Source organism: Populus alba, chromosome 6 (assembly GCF_005239225.2).
Source record: "Populus alba chromosome 6, ASM523922v2, whole genome shotgun sequence".
Lineage (NCBI taxonomy): Eukaryota > Viridiplantae > Streptophyta > Magnoliopsida > Malpighiales > Salicaceae > Populus > Populus alba.
This window is the reverse complement of record NC_133289.1, coordinates 19,457,579-19,476,957: the sequence shown is the minus strand read 5'-3', so window position 1 is coordinate 19,476,957 and position 19,379 is coordinate 19,457,579. Positions and strand designations below refer to the sequence as shown.

The following is a 19,379-nucleotide window of genomic DNA, read 5'->3' as shown; positions in this document are numbered from 1 at the left end:
TACATAAAAAATTACTTCTCATATAATAATTAAGGTCGAATTCCAGGAGCCAAGAAAGAAATACAAACTTTAATTATCTAGGTGGATCCTTACATGTAGAATTGAAAATTATTCAAAAAAAATAAGAAAAGGGTGGCTAACCAGTTAGATATATTTGTGTATTTAAAAACAAATTGTAAGAGATTTTATTTAACTTATAGCTAATAAAAAATCGTTCAATATATCTCAGAATTTTGGAATTCAAAATATAATTACATCGTTTTTCTTTCTTTATTTTTGTTTTCGAAGGAGAAAAAAAACAATAGTCACAAAATGGTATTGGACTGACTGGCACTGGAGCAATAACTAAAACTTTATTGCGATCGTGATCGCAGTGTCGCGGCCGACAATGCCATTATGGAAATTGCTGGAGAGCGAAAAGAAAAGACTGCTTGCGCAACCGAACAAAGAGACAAAAATAGTGGAGACGTGTTTCGAATGATGTCTGGACCCTTTTTTTAAAAAAAAAATTATTAATTTTTTATTAATTTTCTGAATTGTTTGATGTATTTATATAAATAATAATAAAAAATATTATTTTAATATATTTTCAAGTAAAAATCATCTTTAAAAATAATAACAACTATATTATTACAATACATAATGAATTTTAAAAAGCTGAAAAAAAAAATTGAGATGGTAAAATAAAATTTGAAGGATCCAATAATAATAATAATAAAAAAAATGCAAATGAAGAAAAAAACTTGAGGTGGTTAATTGTTTATATGAATAGTGTTTTTTAATATATAGTATAATTATTCATAGTTATTGATACACACACATTATCTAAGGTTTAAATTAAGTGCTGATCAAGTAACACTGGTACATATATTGAGTCATCTAGATCGATAAAGTCTACTCTAAACCTAATTTGAAAGCAATTTCAAGAAATCATATGCAATTTAACGTAGAGGATTGTGACACTACGCTTCTTGCTACATTTATTGTGGTACTAATTAATTTTGGAAGGCCTCCAGAAATTACTAGTCTAAGCTAGTCAAATAACGAATCATTTGCCGAATCTTTTTTTAATGGTGTTATCATGGTCTTCTGTACCCACTGGCTAAGAATGGTTCCAATTACGCTGTCAATCGATGTGGGGTCAATATATTGAATTTTTTTTTTCTATTGACCAAATTAGCTAGTCTAGACAAAATTTGGACATTCTAGTTTGTTTTGCATTTCAAATAAATGTACTTTAAAAAAAATTAATTTTTTTAAAAAATAAAAAAATATTATTAATATGTATTTTGATATGAAAAGTTACTCGAAAAACATCATAACTACACTCTTAAATAATATATTTCTCATAATATTTTTTTTTAAAAAAATTGAAATTCCAACATGAATTTAATTATTCCTTTCTAAACAAGTTAAAAATCAAGAAGAAACAATATCTTAAAGTCGCAAAACATTTCGCTTAATCAATTACCAATCTTGGTTAATTCGTTGTCCAATAATGAAAAATCACACAAAATGTAATAAGTTAATTTAATTTTCCAAAGTGGACGTATTGGATACTTCAAGTTCTATTTTTTTTTTTTTCCAGCCTAGTTCATACTCGGTGGGAACACGGGGTTGCGTTCTGCACGTGGTCTGTCTGTTCTGACACCGCGTGAAAGCTGCTTGACTTCTCAACCAAAAGCTCTCTTTAAGTGTGGTGGCCTGCTGTTTCAGTACTTATCCTTGACTTAGATTCTTCTCTCTTCTTTCCGCGATCGATGAAAGATTGCATGATATTCTTCTGTTTGTGTTAGTAGCCATGGATGGACCAAGCTTGGGACCTCCATAACCGAGGAATCAGGAAGCCCTCGTCTCTTCGAACCTCGATATAAAACCAAATATCAAGCTGCTTCGAGGACTTCCCTTGACAAAATTACTAATAATTAAGTTACGCTAACAAATTTAGTATTGGAAAGGACCCGCGGGGCCAATATTTTTATGGAAGATATGATATTTAGGCGTTATTTAAAAAAAAAAAAATCTATAACTAGGATCTTGGATCCAATTGGATTAAATAAGTTTGTTTTATTTTAATTAAATGATTAAAAAAAACAACGAAAACAAATGGGTCAAATGAAAAAAAAGTGATCATGATATCATGGGAAAAAAACTTTCTTTTTTTTTTAAAAAAAAAATAACGAATCTCAATTTTCAACCAATTAAATATAAAAAAGAATAAAATTTGATAAAAAAAATTTACACGAATTAACATGACAAACCTGTATCCTAGGTAATAAAAGTGGGATACCTCAATAAAAAGTAAACGAGAAAAAAAATTCACAAATCCTAACTCTCAACAAACCAACAATAGAAAGATGAAACTGAAAAAAAAAATCAACAAACAAAAAGGACTTAAAAAAAGATCAAAACCAGATAAGACAACCAACCATATGGCCCAAATCATGCTAATGAAATAACCTAATTAAAGCCAACACAGGAAAAATGATGTACATTAATTTTCAAAAAAACCAAAATTTGAAAGATAAAACCGGAAAAAAAATTAAAATCTCTTTTAAAAAAGAGATCCTATGAAAAGGACAAAACCAACTAAGGTTAACCCACTAAACCTGCAACTTAGATAATGAGATCGGAATAACCTATAGAAAAGAAAATAAAAAAAATAAAAGCCCCTTTTTAAGGGAAAAAAACAATGTGAATTATGAAATTAGAAAAGAAATTAAGTCAAAATAGAAAGATGTTAACATTGTTAATTTTCAAACCCATGACTCAAAACACTAGACCCAAAGCATTATTTCTAGAAAAATCATGAAAGTCAATTCCCAACAAATTAAATGCTGAAGGTTGATATTGAAAATAAAATCTTAATTATATAAAAGGATCCAAAATAAAAATAGCAATTAAAAAAATAAGGATCAAAATAAAAATAAAAAAATAAATTAAAGGATAATTTTTTTAATAGAAAAGTGAAATAGAAAAGAAAAACTAATTTAACAAAATAACCTAAAAATAATAAATAAAAAAATAAAGATCAAATTAGAAAAAAACAACACATCATAAATTGAGATTGAAAAATGAAATTGAAAAAAAAATTTAAAATTTTAGAAAAGAACCATAATAAAAATTAAAAATTAAAAATTAAAAATTAAAAGAATAAATACAAGACTTCTAAAAGAATGAAAAATACAAGAATCAAATTTAGGTAAAAAAAAAAAAACCCTAATTTTTATTGGTTAGTACTAATAAATAGGCTAGCTTGTATATAAAGTGAAAGGCCAAACATAAATATAAATCTAAGAGTGTTTGAATATATATTAGAAATACATACATAAATCAAGCCGAATATATTTTTGCTGTATAAAATCAGCTTTAATTATTTTGTTTTTCTTGCCACAAATTTCTCCAGTAGCTTTCCGTTTCTGAAGTGCTTTTTGTCTGACATGTAGACATGATTTCTCCGCGTGGGTTTTGTGTCGATAGATTTAGCTCGAAAACAAAGCCTTGAAGTTTGAATTGTGTCTTCCACGTAGCCGGTCAACTGAAGGGACATAGTCTGGGAATTTGACCAGATCATTGAAGAAAACAGTATCCCGTGTGGTGAAATACTGTTTTCAATCTCAGCCCTTGGTTCCACACCTTTCCACATGGCAGCCGCTTGACTGTAGCGATGAAGGCTCTCTTATTTTATTTATTTATTTTTTTTTTTTTCCCGAGTTTTGTGACAAGTTAATACATACTTTGACAACTTTCCATATAGCTACTCTTTGTTTGCTTGCATGAAGATTTCTGTCGTGTTTACCCAACTAAATATTGGGAGCATTCCAAGAAATACCCTTCCACTCCTCTCCTCTGTTTTGTTTTGAATTTCTTAATTAAGACAAAGCATGCAACCCGTATTATACTGGAGAGGTGATAAGAAACTAAGTATAAAAAAAAATTTAAAGCTAGTTGGTCTCACGTCATCCAAAATGAAAACTTATAATTTTTGAACGGAGGTACAAATCGGTGTACCAAAACAAAATAAATTAAAATCCATTAAAAAAATAAAAATAAAAATAAAAATAAAATCCATTAAATCAATTGAGGAAAAATAATAAAGAGTTAGTGTAATACCTTCGCAAATATATTGTTACATTTCATAAATGTCTTACAGCCTCTCCCCGGCCATCACACTGTAATATTCTATATAAATTTATTTCTTAGCTTGACTTTCGTAATCATACCCAATAACCACTTTGGACCACATGGGATTTTTTCGACCTTTAAGGACAAGATCATTTTAAGAACTTGCTTTTTGATGTTTCTGCACGTACGCGGATATTAATTTCATTCAAAGAGTCCCCGCTGTAATAATAATAATAATAATAATAATAATAATAATAATAATAGTCTTGCTATTAATTATCACTCGTTGATTAAGCAGCGAATTCAAAGTTTTTAGCCTTCTCTTTTGTGGAAATGATCAGAGATTCATTAAAGCTTCACAATCAGGGTCATTTTCCTACTGAAGAAGAAACATAAATTTAATTTAATTTGAAGGATTTAAAAAATTATAAAAATTTGAATTTGTCAAGTTTAATATTATTATTAATATTATAATTATTATTATTTTTATTATAAATATTATTATTGTCAAACCCCAAAAACTTGAATCCAGTGCCCCTACCTAACCCAAGTCTTTTAAGTAGTAAAATTACAAAGTATTATTATTATTATTAAATTTGAAAAAAAATATTATTATTATTAAAGAAAAACCATATATTTTATTTGAAGGGTAAAATTAAAAACTATAAGAACTTGTAAGTTTTAATATTATTAATAAATTTGAAAAACAAATATTATTACTATTGAAAAAAACCATAGATTTTTATTTGAAGGGTTAAATTAAATATTATTATTATTATTACTATTGATTTGAAAGGATTAAAAATTATAAGAACTAAATTTAATAATATTATTAATATTATAGATATTATTATTTTTATTATAAATATTATTATTACCAAACCCTATAAACTTAGGTTTGAAATGGAAGCTAGATTCAATCAATCTCAAACGTAAAATATATCCATTGTCATTTGAATTTAGCAAAATCCAAAAGAAATGATTAAAATAAACAATTCAGTGCAATCATAAAGTACTTATACCAAATCAACCTAGTGTAGTGACATAACATTTATACCTGCCTAGAACAAAGAGAAACAACAAACAAACCATTGCCATCCCGTGCAAAATCAATGAAAATCAGGAGCTACCATGCAATCGGGTGTATCGTAAGTAAGGTTTGTATCTAACTACCATCCTCTCCATACTGAACAAATCAGGAGAATGACAGATACCAAACACCAACAAACAAGAAACAACCCAGCAATCCACAACACGCCATACACACCATGAAAAAATGGCAAAAAGCAAACCGCTCACAACTTATCGCAAGAACCAATCACCTCCTTCCCAATAAACATTGTTCTAGTTTACGATAAAAACACTCACAGTCCACAATCAAAAGTTGAGATTTTTTAGCTTTTGTTATAATTTATATAATTAATTTTAGGTCATTCTATGTGATAATATTGATTTTGAATAAGTTTTGATGAAAACATGAAAAAACTTTATATATAAATTGAGTTTTCCCCAGCTATGATCTTGGACTAAAATGTATGAGCTGAATTGTGTCCTTGATGTTTGAGCTTGGTTATGAGTTTCATTATTTTGAAAAAATGAGTCTTTTATGTATGAATGAGATATTCTCTTATGCTTAAGTTAGTATGTGTATTAAAAAAATAATATGTATAGAGAAAATGTGACTTATGAGAACATGAAATAAAAACAAAAATATATTTGATTAAAACTCTCATACATGAGTTACAATGCCCTAGAACAAATGGGATATATGTAAAAGAAACAAAAACATGTTTGATTAAAAACACTGAAATAAAAACATAAAATAAATATATCTCTGAGGTAATTTTAAAATAAATTTATGTATTTTTAAAAAACATGAAGTACTTGGGGACATATCTTCATTATTTTTATTATCTTTATTTATTTATTTTTATCTTGACACAAGAATTAAATGTTATTATAGTGATAAATCTAATCCGAAAACATTATCTTGAAATTATGTATTCAATTAGATGGTTGAAAATTTGAAAGGCTATGCACGTGTATTGGATTTGTTATATAAATTTGAATTTTCTTATAAAAGAGTCAAGACACTCTCAACTTTACAAAATGGGTTGTATCCAGGTAAAATTCATTATTTATTTATTTATCCAAATAATAATTAATTTGAAAGGAGATTATGAATAGCTGTTACAAAATGGGTTTTATTTTTATGTTCTTGTCAGCACAACATGATAATTTCTCCTGTTACACAAAGGGTTTTATTTTTATATCTAACAATTTCTCAGACATTTTAGGTCCATTTCCCATGAATCTCTTGAAAAAACATGGGTCCGGGGGGCAACAGGGAAGGATAGTTCCATGGAACACAATTACGTGGAAGATTCCAAGCAACCCGTGTGCATTTACCCCTTGAGGCCTTTAATCTCTCCCTCGGTCTCTCTCTGTCGTCTTTAATTCTCATTATATATGGAGTAAGAAAGGTTTTTGGTGACTCCGGCCCCCTCCATACCCCAGAAGTCTTAATACCTAGCTATACCGATAGAGAGAGAGAGAGAGTACTGAGACGGATATCATGATTCCACCAGGGTTTCGATTTTACCCAACAGAAGAAGAACTGGTCTCTTTTTATCTGCATAACAAGCTTGAAGCAAGGAGAGAGGACCTCCTACGGGTTATGGACCGCCTTATACCGGTTCTTGATGTATACGGGTTCAATCCATGGGAGCTTCCGCGTAAAAATCTTCTCTTCGTCAAATTAATTATTTGATGCCCCTTTTTACTCACATTATTAGTATTTTTCATCTTTCCTCATCCATTTCTATCTTTCTCTTTATGTTTAATTCCCACGTCGTTAATTTGATAGAATAGTTGTGATTAATGAAGGATATATATATATAAGTTTCTCTTTCTCATTCGATTACTTTGATTATTCAGAATTTTCAGGAGATTTGTGCCATGGAGATCCTGAAGAATGGTTTTTCTTCATTCGAAGGCAAGAAAGCGAAGCCCGTGGAGGGAGGCCGAAGCGACTCACAAGTAGTGGATATTGGAAAGCTACTGGCTCGCCTTCTCATGTTTACTCTTCCAACAGTAATCGTAGCATTGGCGAGAAAAGAACCATGGTGTTCTACGAGGGAAGGGCTCCAAGAGGACGAAAAACCGAGTGGAAAATGAACGAATATAAGGCTATGGAAGAAGAAGAAGCAGCATCATATTCAAATGGCGGACATCCAAGGGTGCAAACTATATACTACATACTGTATATTACGATCAATTTAGGTCTTTTCAATATGTTACGGGGCGGTTAATGTCATATAAAACTTATATTGAATCCTCACCGGCCGGTTATCGGTTCGTCATCGATAAACTTCATCTAAAAGAATATAATCATGCTAACCTCTATTATTAACTTATCTTTATGGGAAGGATAATATTTCTTCAATCTAAAGTCTCAAAGAATTTATCAGCACGGAAAAGTTAAAAAAAATAATAAAAATTTGAGGGGCAAACCTTGTATAGTTTGTAATGTTGTGTGCTATGATCTGCCATAAATTTATGTCCCATTTCTCACCAGGTACACTGCATATATTAAGATCGTGTTTTTATTACCATAAAATTCTTCCTTCTTAATTTATCTAATGTCTTGAATATATTTTGCAGCTAAGGCAAGAATTCAGCTTGTGTCGGGTTTACAAGAAGTCCAAATTCGTGCGAGCATTTGATAGACGGCCATCAGGAGTGGAGATGGGTACAGAGATGAGAGCTCAAGCAACCCCCGGCAACGAGGTCACATCATCTCATCAGAACCCTTCAACGGCGGCGACACCATGCTCGCATGATAGTTTATCCTTAGGAGACCATGGCCAGACCTTCCAAACTGGAGAAAGTAGCTACATGGCAAGCATCGTTACTGATAATGAACCTTTTTGGGACTGGGAGCAATTAGAATGGTGCTACAGTGACAGGGACAATATTGAAAAAGTCCAATCTGCATAGCTAATTAAAGAAAAGGAAGTAGTCTTATATATGGACATCAAAAACAACTTCACGTTTCATTTTCATATGTAATTATTATCTATAATATTAATTACATTTCCACACACTGTATTCTTATCGTTGTATTTTTCTTTCAAATCATAGTATTCTTTAGTGCTCTCTCTGTATGCTTGGTTGTATAAATAACATTGTTTAGCATGTGTAACGAGGATTTAGCTATTTCACTCCAGAATGATTAATTCGTTACGCCATACAGTGTAAGTTTTAATGACCATCAATGCTTGTTATTAAATAAGTTATAAACTCCAATTTTAAAAAACCGAGACTAAAAAATTTATAGTCTTAGGAACATGTCGGAGTTCAGCTTCCATATATTAACTCTATACATTTTGTATCATATTTTCTCTATACCCTTTAAGTGTATAATTTTTTTTTAATGACTTACAATGTTTTCATCTCATTAAAGTTAGTGTAAGAAATATTTATACCTTATTACTATATATATAATGTATATTTATCCCTTATTAAATGATATCAAGGTAAATGACTTTTCAGCCCTTTTCTCTCCATTAAAAGACAAGACTCACGGGCTATATATACCCATGAATCCTTTAAAGCTCCAGGTTTATAATTTTTATTATGTATTGCATTTATATTTTTAGAGTATTTTTTTTTAAAATACCATTATATTCTCTCTTTAGAAATATATTTATTTAGTCATGTGAGAGTTTCAAAATCTACCAAAAATAAATTTTTTGCAAGTATCAACAATCAATTAGCTACATAAACTCGCCAGATACCAAGTATAAGATACCAGTTATTTTAACTAAGAAAAATGAATAAGATTGTTACTACTAAATGATTAATCGATTATTTAATATATAAATTTTATTTTTAAACTACTTAGATTTTTTTTAGATATCGTCTTGAAGTTAATCACTATTATAATAATACGAGAAATTACTAAAAATTACTAAAAATCAAGGGATTTTAAGAATTTTTCATCTTGGCAAGCTTGCAAATGAATTATTGATGAGCGGCACTCCAACATAACGGACTTCGTCAGAAAGTTTTTTGATATATGATTTGACCTTTACTTTTCTAAGCATTCCCATGAAATAGCAGACGTTGAAAGGAAAGTGAGCAAACACCGTTATCGCCGCCATATGTGATGTAAACATGACGGTGTCCCTCCATCTAAGTGATCAGAGTAAAGAACGTAATGTTTCCTATTAATTAAGGGTATGATCAGTTTATCATTTTATAAAATAAACACCCTTTATTTTGGATTATTTGCATATTCTTCTTCTTCTATTTTAACAAATGAAGTCGCTAAGTCATCGCTGTCGTTTAATGACCAAACACTTAATCCACGGACCAATAAAATTGAAATCAAACGAGAACCTAGTTTTCCACTCATCCAATCAACTTTATCTTAATCTCCATTTTAATTAGTCAGGGCTCTCATTGACAATTTGTTTTTCAACCTTGGAGAATTTAATTAGATCTTTTTACTTAGCTCTTGCTTACTACCTTATAATAGATGAGATGAACACATTAAAGATGGAGAGGATGAGATAGAACGGGGGATGGTTCTGATTTAGTTTAGAAAGATATTTTTTTTATGTTTTTTTTTTTAGTTTAGAAATCTTTATAATAAATCCATAATTATTTATTAAATTTTTTTATTTTAGTATAAATATGGTTGTTTAGCTTTTATTTTAGTAGAATATTTGAAAAAAAAATTAATAATAAAATTTTAAATTAGAATTTTTATACAGTAACCCTATATGATATAATTTTATGCTACTTGTATTTGTTGTCTTTCTTACATTGTTTTTGTCTCTGCATCACAAAAGTGAATGTTTTTGTATCATGTTTGGATGATGAAAGGCAAGATAAAATAGCATGCAGAAAATTTGTTTTGTCCTAGATATGTATTACTATCAAATATGCAATGTTTGGAATAATAAATAGAAATTATTATTTTTACGTGAGTTTATAATTAACATTGATTATTTTTTAAAAAAATAAATTAAAATCAGAATTTTTCCATTCATCAAAATTATGTAAAAAAAAGAATTTGTAACCATAAAAAAACATAATTCATTGCTAAGAAAATAAAATAATTAAATTACGATTTACTCAATTATTAAATCATTTCTTCAAATCTATTTAATAGTAAAAATAAATAATTAAATCAATCATATGAGACGTGTTGGTTAAAATCTAACAATATTGAAATCACAAGACAATATCAGAAATGCACTTTTTATTTTTTATTATCATCCAGTTCTCACCTCGTTAAAATCTAACACATTTTTCTTATAACCTTTTCTTTTTATATTTTATAGTTTTCATATGTAATGGTGAAATTTAAGTTAATTTAAAGGGATGGATCAGATATGGATATAACAATAAAGATTGAAATTTTAAAATATTTAAAGGGATATTTATGGAAAAAATAATGATTGGATTATATAGATGTCCCCTCCGTCCATGACAGAAAATTAACTAAAAATCATCTCTAAATTAAATAGAGACAAAAACTCAAAAAACACCATCACATCTATGATGACTTTGTTCGCAGCAAAAAGAGCTAAATTCATCATTGCACTGTGAAGAGAAAGTCTAAGAAGTAATAATTCAAAAATAAAAAGTCTAAGCTGTCCCAGGGTCACAGTGAAGGAGAGAGGGCTGCAATTTTCAATCAAGAACCATCATTTCCGTGCTGAAGAGACTAAAAAGAAAAGACTACATGCTTGGCTTGGTTTTCCAAAGGTAACATGGGAGATTTATCATGAATTTTTATGGAAGAACGACCGCTTGCTTATAATAGAATGGCGAGGTGCACAGTATGAGTAAACAGTGTTACGAATTCGAACTGGAGAACATGACTTGAGAAACTGGGCAACCCTAGAAACATAGCTTGTAAGGGTGAAAAGAGAGAGCAGGCAGCACTTATTCTATAGTTCTAGAATTTGGGTTTTTGGACGGTCTTCCTGTTGTGCTACAGTTGTTTGGGGATGTAAAAATACTGGAACTGAACTCAGAAATAAGAACGATAAGAGCATATCCCGTTTAAAACAGAACCTAATGTGGACGTACAAAGTAAGTCAACCAAACACGGATAACTCATAATATAATTTGGAAGATGTAAATACAAAAGGATTTACAAACGGGAAATTATAAGTTTCTTTTCGCATGCATATGCATATGGATCATATGGCAACTTGTCCACCGAACAAGAGCATTTAGCATCAATCACCACTCGTCTTCTAGGCTAGCACGGTGAAAACACATGACAGTGCAGACAAATATGACAAATGATGTGAACTCAATCCACATAGCCCCGGTTTCAATCATATGAGCGTGCCTAAGGATGATGGGAATGGCTATACTCCCAACAGCTGACGCCCCCGTCAGGAATTTAGCAGCATCTATCCAACTGCAACACGAGATTTTACAGCTAATGAACAAAATGCTGTGAGAGGTGGAGCCATAACAAGAGCAAGGAAAATGTTGATGTGACTAGCTAACCAAGGCATTCTAGAATATTTAATGGAGTGACCATGCATTGCATGCAAAGCTACATATATGCAAATGATAGAAGTGCCAGCAAGTCATGAAAGTGTTTGATCTATCAAATAAAAAAGTTTGATTTGTTTGGTAGGTAAGAAAGATGATCAATTGTAAAAAGGGGCATCCCTCTTTTCTCTCTTCCTTCAAAGCAAGATTCCCACTAAACTTCTACCAAATTCCTGTAAAAGCGACTTGCAGGGGTGGAAGTCAATAAGTTTTTTTGACCAGAATTGTTAACCAACCACATGCAATGAATGTTATCATGATGCATGGAATATACTATTCATCAATAATTTGGTCCTGATTATAATGGGAACATTTGCAAAACAAATATTTCATGGGTCCTAGAAAGAAAGAAAGAAACCACATAAAAGATATGAACACCAACCAGCAATATTAGGAGTTCTAAAATAAGTAACTAAAGAATGTTATACAGGGTTTTGTTTAGTACTCACCCCCCACCATCCCTGCTGGTCAGAAACTGAGTGGACCCACCCCCAAAGAATAAGCAAGGCATAGGCACCAGCACATACATGAGAGCTGCAGGAACAGTAAATTACATTATCAACTTCTCAATGCATCATTGATTTACTTTACAGGTCAGATATAACAAACCTGATAGCATGGGCCACCAGTTATTGTATATTGCACAAGCCTGCCAATCCCAAAAAAAATTACAAAAAAATCAATAAATAGAAAAGCATAATGCATGTGATCCATTTTACAGAAAGAGTTTTCAGGCTTCCATTTGGCATTCCATCTCCAGCCTGGTGCTCATTACAAGCATTATTGTTGATGGAATGCCAAAAGTCACCACAAGATGCCATCCGATACAACGAGACACCATGAAACAGTTCCCTGATAGGGAGTTTTATAACAAATAAGTCCTGTTGTAATTGCCATCTCAAAAAATTGGTTAAGGACAACTACACAAGTCTTCTCCGTCCATTCTGCCCTATCTAAAATCATATTCTCTATAGGATATTAAGAAATCAAACCGTGCTCTTTCTCTTTCTTTCTTTTTTTTAAAAAAAAACATTTCATTAAACCGTGCTCTTTCTCTTTCTTTTTTTTTTTTTAAAAAAACATTTCATTTAAGGTTTGCATGATACCTTAATTCTCCTTAATAAGCAAAAACTTCAGTGAGGAGCACGATGAGGATGCAACCCATATACAAAATCCTGAACCTAATGTTCAAGAAAGTAATTCTAAAAAACCTCTAACTGAAAGAATATCTCCAAAACATCATTCACTATGCCAAAGCGTAAGTTCCATCTTATAATCCATCAATCTAAACAAACATAGAGATGTGACAGCTCTCCCTCCACAGCCCTAGAATTGAAGTAAGAAGTTTTCTCCAAAAATACAGCCTTTATTCTAGCAGCAAATCAAGTAGGGTTTCAAAGGTCAGTTTGGAGAGTTTAATTTGATGAGAATTACATGGCGAGGATCACACTTTTCTTTAGATATTCTTTAGACTTGAATTACGAGCCTTATTAGAGAATACAATGACATTTGACAATTTATTTTTATGTCTCAAATCCAAATCACCATTTGTTTTTGTGTTTCAAAAGTGCTTTTGAAAAAAATTATTTTTTTTTTCTTTGCTTCAAATTAATTTTTTTTTGGTGTTTTTAGATCATTTTGATGCACTTATATCAAAAATGATTTTTAAAAAATGATTTTTATTTTTATTTTGATACATTTATGAGTAAAAAGCACTTTGAAAAGCTATCGCAACCGCAACCACACTCCTAAACAGGCTAGGCAAATATTAGACTAAGCTCCACTATGTTGCTCTTCTACTTAAATTGTATCAAAGCACCTAAGAATATACAAGCTACATAAGCCAGTAACAGGTGTGAAAATCAGCTTGTTCACAAAGGTAAACCTGAGATAATATTTTGCCTAATGTCAAAATGACAATTTTCTCCTCCTTAAAAAGTTTGACATTTCCACATACTCCCAAAGGCCTCCTTGCCCAATATGACTTTGTGAACAATCCTGGCTTGCTTCTTAATAGCTTCATAATAGTTAACTTCTTCTTGATCACTCACAATTCCACATCAAAATATAGCAATCCTCTGTCCAGTCCTCTTTTCATGTTTTCTAGAGATTTGATTATTAGATACAGTTTTGCTGGCCCCTACAGTGGCTTTCCAATAAGAAATTTCATTTTCTTATTGAAAAGTTTGACATTTCCACATACTCCAAAAGCCACCTTGCCCAATATTACTTCGTGAACAATCCCGGCTTGATTCATAATAGCTTCATAATAGTTAACTTCTTCTTGATCACTCACAATTCCATATCAAAATATAACAATCCTCTGTCCAGTCCTCTTTTCATATTTGCTAGAGACTTGATAATTAGATACAGTTTTGTTGGCCCCTACTGTGGCTTTTCAATAAGAAACTTCAATTTCTCCTCAACTGGTAATAGAGCTATGATTGTCATGGGATCTATGCAGTAACAGCTAAACAAGGCAGGCAAATCTTGGATTCTCTATTCTCTTAGCGTGGTTAACATGTAAACTCTATATGGTTAAGTTTGGAAATTAAATAAGAAAACGGGTGATAGTTGCCTTGTTTCATCAATTGATATCTAGTCATTCTAAATCTCAGAATAGAATCAATCATCATCCTATATTGAATTGACTAAGAAAACGGGTGATAGTTGCCTTGTTTCATCAATTGATATCTAGTCATTCTAAATCTCAGAATAGAATCAATCATCATCCTATATTGAATTGACTAAGAAAACGGGTGATAGTTGCCTTGTTTCATCAATTGATTTCTAGTCATTCTAAATGTCAGAATAGAATCAATCATCATCCTATATTGAATTGACTAAGAAAACGGGTGATAGTTGCCTTGTTTCATCAATTGATTTCTAGTCATTCTAAATGTCATAATAGAATAAATCATCATCCTATATTCAGATTAATCTAAAAGAGGATTTAATACCTCTATTCTGCACAGAAAAATACATAGCCTAGGATGTTCTAACTCATGAAAGATAATGACTAGATTTTGCAGACAAGTATGGGATCTCTTCCTTGTCTTATTATCCTAAAAAAAATTGGCCATAAAAAAAAAAAAAAGCCAAAAGGAGGCACAAGGAGTAGAAATAGCAAAAGATTAATTTATGCACCTAAATATCTCTTCTATTATAAGTGTTGAGAGTAAGAAATGAAAAAACCAGCAGAAATCATTTATAAATCACATTGCATGCTAGATATATATAATTCAAGAAATAAAATACGTATAAACAGGTTAGAGAAAAGCGCCACAACACAACCAGTGTTACTGGATGCATACCAATATCTGTAGCAGAATGCTAGCCGAAAACATAAAAGCAAGACCAGCAAGCCTGAAATTCAACAAAATCAAACTATAAGCAATCTCATTATGTACCCAAGACAAGCTAAGATTACAGAATGAACTTCGAAACTTACACTGCAGACAACAGGAACCATTCCATTGAACCCAAATCAGCAACGCACGAAACCAGAAAAAAGGGGGGGAAAATAGTGAGCTCCCAAAATTATTTTAAAATGATCTAACAACAGCTGATAAACACAATTCCACCCATTAAAACATGTAGCAAAACAGCAATTTATGAACAAACACTAAACCTTATTAGAAAGTTAATCTCCAAATCCGCAAAATAGCCTAGATTGCACAGCTAACAACACTAACTGTTGCCCTATAAACATTAATCATGCTGCAAATTGTTAAAATTACCGCAACATATCAATCTAAGCACCTTTATGCAATGGGCTCGATCAATTAATCAATCCATCATTAAAGATCAAATTTTGAAAGAACCCCACAAAATCTTTTTCTAAAAAAACCCTCAAATTCCACACTTATCGAGTCCAAACCTTAGAAACCAAACCAAACTAAAAAAACAAAATTGATAATTCGACATGCAATTTCTTTCAAGAAAAGTTTAATTTTAAAGAGGTACAGTGAAAACAACAGTAAAGTTGATTTAGCATTCGAAGAAGTAACAAATAATAGGGTGATTAAAGAGATCGAAGCAGCAAAAAATTTGTTAAGCCGTACCTTCAACTGTCATGGCCATTTCGTTAAACAAGAACGAAGCTTCGGTTTGGTAAAGATCGAGTTTTTTCTGTTGTGTATGAACAGAACGACTTGCTTTAGAAAGACTGGAAGTAATAAAGTTCGGTTTTCTAGTTTTTCCTAACGCCAAGAGGGAGGGCAGAAAGTTACAAGTAAATAAATAAATAAACTACTTGTTTTAGATTTTTGTCTCGGTGTTTAAAAGGAGGATAATAGTTGTTTTTTATAGTAATTTTTATTTTAAAATATTTTAAAAATTATTTTAATAGTAATATATTAAAATAATTTTAATAGTATAATTTATTAATTAGTTGTAGATCCTAGCTTGTGCGTTGGGGCATTTATTTAGTTTCCATTATGACTATATATTATTTTGATGATATTGTTCAATTTGAAGGTAAATTCTCAAATAGAATTAAAATTAAGTTATTTTACTTCATTTGTTGTAATCTTATAGTTATTGTTGAAGAACCATTTGGAAAATTTTAAAAATCACATCATTAGAAATCACATCGAATGGATTTATAGTTTTTTTTTTTTTTTATTTCTTTATGTATCTCTTTTAATTTGCATTGCTATAGCCTTTCACTCTGCTACTACTTTTATAATTTGGAGTGAGTTATTTATATAGTTATTTGTGATAATGGTGTGGAAGGTAACATTTCAATATTTCATTATATAATAATATAAAACTTAATTTTGTGTGTTTTTTTTTATTAATATATGTGTCCGAGTCAGTTTGCGTATATCTTGATTAATTCAACGAGTTTTGAAATTAATGATCATATTAGATAATTTAAAACACTTGTTTGTTCACATCCATCTTTTATATTATTTTTTTATTTGATTGTTAACTTATTTTAGGAAAATCGAGAAGATTTCACTTATAATTGACATGGGAATTTATACTATTTTGTAATTATGAACTTTTTTTTTGTCAAATTTTATATTCAGACATAAATCTCCATAAATATTTTTTTTAATTCCCTTTCTTTTCTCAAAGCTATTTGTATTGTTTCTATTGTGTTTGAACATGAAAAGTAATATATCCCACATCCAAATGATTAATCAAAATTTTGTATAGTTTTTATAGCGTTTTTTGTTTTTTGGTATCAGTATTTAAGTTTTTTTATTGATTGAAATTGAATTTTTCAAAAATCCTATCCTAAAACTAAAATAAAAAAGTAATGGAACTTTTAAGAAAAACATAATATAATTATTTTCTCGATGAATATCAAAATTAAATTCTTGGTTATTTTTTTATTTAAAAAAAATACTATTTTATCAGTTCATTTTCATAGATTAAATTGAAAAATAATAAGGGTTAAAATAACCCATAATTCAACTCCTATATCATCATAAACTTTTGAAAAACTCAAAGGACATTGAAGTGAATTAATAATCTGATATAAGAAATAGTTTTATTAATTATTTTTTCTACTCTTACATCTTATCATAAGATATTCAATATATATATATTTTAAATCAAAGTTTATAATTTAAATTAGTTTAAGTAAAAATAACTTACACTTATGCTAAGAAATTATAATTTAAAGCTTTTCATTAAAAGTTTCTCTTGTTTTCTCTTTTTTTTTTGTAACATGGTATTGGTGTTTTTAATTAATTTATTTTATTTGTATATGTGACTAGAGGGACTCATTTAATATGTTCATTTTCTACTACATGGCAAAAAATCATTGGTCAAAATTGACACATAAATAAGCTATGTGTCTTAATCATAAGAAACAACACTTAGAATTGTATATATTTTATTATTATACTATTAATAAGGCCCGCGACTTTGTGCGGGCTGAGTTTAATATAAGTTTTATTAGATTTATTTGGTTAATATATTTGTTCGGTGAAGGATAAACCCTTGTAAATAAACTTTATTTATTCGGAAAGATGCTAAAAGAAAAATATATTAAAAAAAAACGAGGACTTTACTGTATTTTTCCATACCCCATTATAAGCCCGAGTTTTGAATAAAATAAACCCGGTCAAAACCCTAAATTACCTAAATTCTAAGTTGAGCTGTTAAGATAGATCAGTTTTATTTATTTTTGCATTTGAAAAACGTTTTTTAAAAAATTTAAAATTTAAATTTTTTTCTTTACTTTAAAATAATATTTTTTTGGTGTTTTCAAATCATTTTAATATGCTGATATTAAAAATAATTTTTTAAAAAATAAAAAAAATATTATTTTAATATATTTCTAAATAAAAAACACTTTAAAAAATAACCACAACTACACTCTCTAATAAAATTTAACATACTGATCCAATTGCCAAAGCAAATTCAAGAGAAATGAACCGCACGGACAAGAAGCAATGAAGTACATACCTTTGGTTTTAACATTAAACAAACCAATAAAACCATTGTTTTCATTCATTTAAATCTAAAAGATAACTAGTCATTAACTAGTCCAACAAGGCAAAACTAAGCATATTAATTGCCGTGTACTTGAAATACTATTAGATAAACACTCCCATAATCATTTAATTAGTATATTTACAGGCTAACAACTCTGAAAGGTAACATATGGAACCATAACAAGAGATGCTAAACGTTACACCATAAGCCTTGTGTTTCTCTACAATATTCAGATTTAAAAACACACACAAAAAAAATTTAACATATTAACATTTCATTTGTTAAAACCAAACTACAATAACTATATTTTTGGAGGTAAAAGGCCACTTTACATGTATAATTGCTGAAATGCAAAGTCAGAAGATAAAAGAAACTCATATTTTATTTTAAATAAGTTTAATGTAGGGAAAAAAAATCTAAATTCTAATAACTTTTTCATGTGTAAGATCACTGATAATACAAATAAGACTTGATCTTCAAGAAGAAAGATGCATATAGATTTCTAATTATACCTGCGATTCATGTTGCACTGAATTTATACCTTCCAAGATGAAATCCTTTAATATACTTGTTGAAATGCTAGCTATTTGATCTCTTAAGATCATGGGGTTGTTGGCAACTTGGAAGCAGAGATTCACCGGAAAAAAAATATTAAAAAAGTGACAGAGGGTTTTTGAAGAAGGAAGAAAAGGACATGTGAGTGAGTTAGGTTTTTTTTTTTTGGAGAATAAAAGATTTTTCTCATGAAATTGGTACAACCGTGTGAGTTTTTTTTTCAAGGTATGTGTGCACCAATTAATTATTAACACACAATTACATTTCACTTTCTTTCCATAAAAGTGTAGTTCTAATCTTTCCTTTTTTGCATCAACGAATTTTTCCGCTGTCAATTTTTTTGCTACAGTGATAGCAGCGGAAATTTTGTTTTTTTTAAAAATATATATTTATTATTTTTTAGCAACAAAAGATCCTAATATTAAAAATTTAATATATACAAAATTTGTTGATAGTTGATTGCAAAATCAGCATATGAATTATTCTATTACTAAATTCCAAAGAACATAGTTTTTAAATTTTGTCCGGTTTAAAATTTTAATTCTAGGTTTTAATCTAATAATCATGTTGATATATTGGGTTAATTTTTTTTTAAAAAATATAATTAAAATATCATCATTTTAATAAAAAAAAAAATAAAATAAAAGTTAACGAGC

The 19,379-nt window shown here is 29.6% G+C and overlaps 2 protein-coding genes across 5 annotated transcripts; one reads left to right on the top strand and one right to left on the bottom strand.

The window, feature by feature from the left end:
* The first annotated feature begins 6,592 nt into the window (after positions 1 to 6,592).
* Positions 6,593 to 8,281, top strand: LOC118030578 (NAC domain-containing protein 90). Its single transcript, XM_035034746.2, has 3 exons — positions 6,593 to 6,860; positions 7,063 to 7,364; positions 7,789 to 8,281. The coding sequence occupies exons 1-3, from the start codon at positions 6,701 to 6,703 to the stop codon at positions 8,122 to 8,124; spliced, it is 798 nt and encodes a 265-aa protein (XP_034890637.1). The 5' UTR covers positions 6,593 to 6,700; the 3' UTR covers positions 8,125 to 8,281.
* A 2,899-nt stretch (positions 8,282 to 11,180) lies between these two features.
* Positions 11,181 to 15,950, bottom strand: LOC118030577 (vacuolar protein sorting-associated protein 55 homolog). Of its 4 annotated transcripts, XM_073410240.1 has the most exons (6): positions 15,777 to 15,950; positions 15,164 to 15,277; positions 15,027 to 15,078; positions 12,322 to 12,361; positions 12,162 to 12,246; positions 11,181 to 11,593 (listed from the first exon to the last, which is right to left on the bottom strand). In XM_073410240.1, exons 2-6 carry the CDS (start codon positions 15,187 to 15,189, stop codon positions 11,389 to 11,391), a joined length of 408 nt encoding a protein of 135 aa, XP_073266341.1. In that variant the 5' UTR covers positions 15,190 to 15,277; positions 15,777 to 15,950; the 3' UTR covers positions 11,181 to 11,388. The 4 variants fall into 4 exon arrangements, with proteins under 4 accessions (XP_073266341.1, XP_073266342.1, XP_073266340.1 ...); XM_073410241.1 differs by lacking the exon at positions 15,164 to 15,277; XM_073410239.1 differs by lacking the exon at positions 15,777 to 15,950 and having other exon boundaries at positions 15,164 to 15,765.
* Between the last annotated feature and the right edge of the window lie 3,429 nt (positions 15,951 to 19,379).

Bases quoted from the DNA above. Each gene is read 5' to 3' on its own strand.
- LOC118030578 (XM_035034746.2), top strand. From the start codon at position 6,701: ATGATTCCACCAGGGTTTCGATTTTACCCAACAGAAGAAGAACTGGTC. The intron at 6,861-7,062 runs GTAAAAATCTTC...TTGATTATTCAG, and splicing joins CAATCCATGGGAGCTTCCGC to AATTTTCAGGAGATTTGTGC. The intron at 7,365-7,788 runs GTGCAAACTATA...TATATTTTGCAG, and splicing joins CAAATGGCGGACATCCAAGG to CTAAGGCAAGAATTCAGCTT.
- LOC118030577 (XM_073410240.1), bottom strand. From the start codon at position 15,189: ATGGAATGGTTCCTGTTGTCTGCAGT. The intron at 12,247-12,321 runs GTTTGTTATATC...CTGTTCCTGCAG, and splicing joins CTGGTGGCCCATGCTATCAG to CTCTCATGTATGTGCTGGTG. The intron at 11,594-12,161 runs GTGAGTACTAAA...TTTGTTCATTAG, and splicing joins ACCAGCAGGGATGGTGGGGG to CTGTAAAATCTCGTGTTGCA.